General features: G+C 42.9%; 1 protein-coding gene across 1 annotated transcript; it reads right to left on the reverse strand.

Annotated features, from left to right (window-relative positions):
- Positions 1-191: 191 nt before the first annotated feature.
- On the reverse strand, positions 192-4,350 carry LOC104546872 (eukaryotic initiation factor 4A-III-like). The gene is made up of 6 exons (XM_010192377.1): positions 4,273-4,350; positions 3,492-3,558; positions 2,382-2,444; positions 1,926-2,058; positions 791-871; positions 192-367 (listed from the first exon to the last, which is right to left on the reverse strand). The coding sequence occupies exons 4-6, from the start codon at positions 2,032-2,034 to the stop codon at positions 222-224; spliced, it is 336 nt and encodes a 111-aa protein (XP_010190679.1). The 5' UTR covers positions 2,035-2,058; positions 2,382-2,444; positions 3,492-3,558; positions 4,273-4,350; the 3' UTR covers positions 192-221.
- Between the last annotated feature and the right edge of the window lie 100 nt (positions 4,351-4,450).

Consider the following 4,450-nt stretch of genomic DNA (forward strand, 5'->3'; position numbering starts at 1 on the left):
CAGCCAGCTCCCTCAGCACCCGCGGGTGCAAACAGAACTGGACAAGGATAAAGTCAGAGAGACAAGTCAGCCTCTGCTGGGAAACAGGACACGAGGCTGCAAACACACAGGCAAACTGCAAGGGTGAGAAGGAACATAAGAGAGACTCTGCACATTTAAATCACTTAATACTATGAACTGGCCAGGGCTGGACCAAGAGCTCCTGTTCTTTCCAAGGAAACTCACCGTTTCACCAAGATGCGAATGGGGTCTGTCATGAATTTGTTGGTCATCTCCAGAATTTCATGAGGCAAAGTGGCACTGATCAGAACCACCTGTGTAGCTGGAGGCAAGTACCTGTACACATCATAAATCTGCTCCTTAAAACCTGAAAAGCAAATCACGTAGCACAGAACAGTTAGCACACCTTCCTCCTGAGTATCTTGCCCTTTCACAATTTGATCTGGAATTCAGTACTGTGCCTATGCTATGAGATGAATGTTAATGAGTGAAATGGTAACTGAAAGCCAGTGTAACACATTGCTCATCTCTTACTAATTTTCCCAAACCACTATAACGTGTCTGTGGTACACAGTGAAGTATGAAAGGCAGTGCGCAAGAATTTGCAACTACTGTAAAGGGCGCTAGAACTAAATCAGACAAGATATATTCAGTAGTTTAACCTGCTACAGCCTATAATTAACTATAATAATCTAACTAATTGCTTTTAGAAGTAGGACTGCTACCTGGGACACCCTGGAATCTCAAGGAGGTGAGGAGAAAAGAATTAAATGGGAGACAAATATTTTACCTTTATTGAGCATTTCATCTGCTTCATCTAAAACCAGCATTTTGATGGCACGAGTCCTTAAACTTCGACGACGAATCATATCTGTAAGATTTCAATTTGTAAGATTAAAAGGCCCTGAAAACAAGTGAGCCTACACCGCTCCCAGCCACTGTCACGGCATTTTGGTGGAGGAGGGACAGGCACTTCCTCTGCTGCCACCAGTGACTGCTGTTTGGTGACATAAAGCACATCCAATGGCAGCAGCGTGCCCACTGCACCCTGCAACCTAGGGGAATGTCTCTCTAGCCTGGCTGAAGGAGCACTGACTACAGGGAAGCTCTGAGAGCCCAAGGTGTGGGATGCTATTTGCTAACTGCACAAGTGACTCAGTTTCCCGTGGCAACTGCAGCTGGATGTGAGAAATGCAAAATGCTACATGAACTTTCTGTTAAGCGACTGGGCAAATCCATATCCTGTTTGAAGGAGTACACGGCTTTGTGTAATCCCTTAATACTGTGATAGAAAAGTTCCTGCTACTGGTGTGCTGTTCAAAACCAGCCCAGTCTGGTTTTTCCCTGCTTTTGGAGACTAGCTCTATGTTCTCACAGTGACAGCTGCTTAAGTAAGAAAGTGCTGCCTGCTTCTCAGAGATCCAGAAGACGTGAGCTTGAAGTATAACACTATCGCTATTTTGTAATTGCCATAGAGATAAATCTTCATGCAATGAAACCAGAAACTACCATTTGCAAGTGACCCTGATTTAGCAGAAAGCAATGGCCAGTATGCAGAAAACGTGGACCTGACATTCAAATAGACCCAGCTTCTATCTCCTCCAAGATTCTGAAGTATCTCCTGGCATAGTAATATTTTCTGCTTAAAAAAAATATTCTTTGTTCCCATGTTAGCATATAAACAGTTGAACAATGAAAAGCAAAACATAAACAGAGAAAATGCAAATACTATCCTCACTGATTTCTTTCCGCTCTGTTCCAGATACTACTACAGTAAGCTGTTGCCTTGTTATACTTCACATTAATGTTACATAAATGTAATTTTTATGCTATTTCAAATCTAAGTGCACAGAAGTTGCAGAAGGCTCCCATGGCTCAAATCGGGTCAGAAGCTGGAGGTGATCCAGCCTCCTACATCTCCTTACCAAACACACGGCCTGGAGTGCCAGCAACAACATGCTGCCCGTAATCCAGTTTTCGGATATCTTCACCTACGTTGGTCCCTCCGATGCAGGCATGACACTGGACATTCATGTAGTCTCCCAGAGCGAGAAGACCCTGTGTTGATACAAACAAATGGCTTAATTAACTGAGTTCTCATGAAGTTTGTATTTGTGAAGAGATGCACATCTGCACCACCACAGAGTGTTGCTTTTAGAGAGATGTAAGCATAAGCAGTTAGAGGGAGTTTTATGTCTGTTGACACAAAACAGTAGGCTTTTGTTGAGACAAAACAGAACAGCCCTTTGTCAGAATTTCTTATTCCTTTCAGGAAGAGAAAGAAAAAGCAGGAGCTGTGCTTTGAGCTCTGCTGGGGAATACCTGACAATTGGCCCCAGGCCCTGTGAGTGCTTTACAGCTTGCGATTTAAATGCTCCTACCTTCTGAATCTGTACAGCCAGCTCCCGAGTGGGTGCCAAGATCAATGCCTGGGTCTCACGAACCTGATTAAAACAAGTGATCACACAGCAGCTAATCACAGGGCAGACATTATCCAAGCATAACAGACATTACAGATCCCATGGTACTCCGAAATGTCCCATCTGAAGAATTAATCACAGAATTTTGTGCTAAAGCCTAGCACTTGCAACGGTCGGTACAGCCAGAAAGCTGCTCTCACATGGCGCATTTATACAGTGACAGCCTCTTAATTAAGTTACTTTTGACAAGACAGCACTTAAGTAGTTTTTTGATAGCTCATTTTTTATTCCAACTTTATTTCTGAAAACAATTATAAAAGCGTGTGCTTTTCTTGCAAAAGAATAGAAACAATATTTAAATAACTTAAATTTTGTATGTTCAGTTCAGATAAAAAACCCTGCACTGCACAAGGATTCCATGATAACATTTTAAAGTGTCAGGTTTTAAAAATATTATAAGCATTTTACAGAAATGTAGCATAAAGCTGACCTTTTAACTTAGAACATGCAACGTTTATTTTTATGTCCCCAGGCAGTGACAGATGAATAACAATCTAAGCTTTATTTAAGAGAGTAATGGCCCATAGAAAATCATCATTTCATTCAACAGCATCTACACATTCAAATTATATTTAAAACACAATTGGATGGACGTGATATCCCTGACTAGAACAAAAGCAAGCATTTATAAGTCAAAAGTCTGGGTTTGGTTCTGTGCAACATGTGCCAACAATTCAGACAGGTTGCTGATACTGTTAGGACCTGCTCGAGGACAATTCTGCCTGCTGAGAGATAATGTAGCCCTCTAATATGTGAAAGAGGTCAGTTGTTAAAGCCAACTTCATAATTACAAGACTTTATCTGAACTTATTTTGCCAGGTTAAACAGTTAAATTATTACAGAGTAAAGTCTGGTGAAATTTTCAGTCAGAAATTTGTCAGAAGTTCACTGCCCAGAAATAAAAGACTTCAATGTAAAGCTTCGTTTATTCACTCTAAAAACAAATGCTTTTACGATGAATACTTTACCTATTTAGTTGAAAATAATTTTTAGCATGTGCTATGAAATTACCTGTATATCCAGGCATTGCAATACAGAGATGGAGAATGTTGCTGTCTTCCCTGTTCCTGACTGTGACCTGAGAAACAGACGTTTGATGAATACTCTAGATGTTTTGACAAACAATATAGGCAATTTCAATGTATTCCACCCCTCTGCTCTTTACCACCCCTTTGTCTCTAGAGACAGAACAGATTTTCTTCTGCTACTTTTTCCCTTCACTGATACTGCAGTTGTCTCTATACTTCTCTGGCTTTGCTGGAAAACATTCCCAAAAGTCTCAGAGCTCTATTCATTTATTACAGTGACAAACCTAAATCTAATAAGCTTTGACATTTAACAACTGCGTGATCAGTGTCTCTGTGCAAGTTAGCCAATTTCACCCCATATCGCTGGTGATGCGATTTCCCTAATGCTGCTGACCATGGGTGCCTGAGCTCGCTTCCAGCTGATGGGTACTCCAACTTACTTCTGAAGCATCCATAACAGACACCATCAATGGAGATAAGACAGAGAGGACACTCTGTCTAAAGTCTAAGCTGCCTAGCTACCAAGTGAGTTCATATACAACACATCATGGGATAATAACTACTTCAATCATATGACTGCTGAGGAGCAATATATGCTTGGACAGGCTCTCTTGTGTAACACCACGACAACAGCCACTAACACACACCGCCGAACACTACTACAACAAGCATCAGAGTGTGTCTGACACCACCCCCCGCTCTCCAGGGCCCACAACCCTCCCACTCCCAAGCAGGCCGCCCCCTCCCCGGCAGCCCCCACTTACTGGGCAATCACGTCTCTCCCCTTAATGATCTGCTTGATGGCTCTCTGCTGGATGGCCGACGGCTTCTCAAAACCTGCGGAGGCGGCCGTTACCGTTAGGGGCGGCGGGGAACCCGCGGCTTCACCACGCAGGCGCGTCGCCCCACATCCGGGTGCCGCCGCCACCGCTCCCTTCTCCC

The sequence above is a fragment of the Mesitornis unicolor genome, unplaced genomic scaffold, assembly GCF_000695765.1.
Source record: "Mesitornis unicolor isolate BGI_N332 unplaced genomic scaffold, ASM69576v1 scaffold16809, whole genome shotgun sequence".
NCBI lineage: Eukaryota > Metazoa > Chordata > Aves > Mesitornithiformes > Mesitornithidae > Mesitornis > Mesitornis unicolor.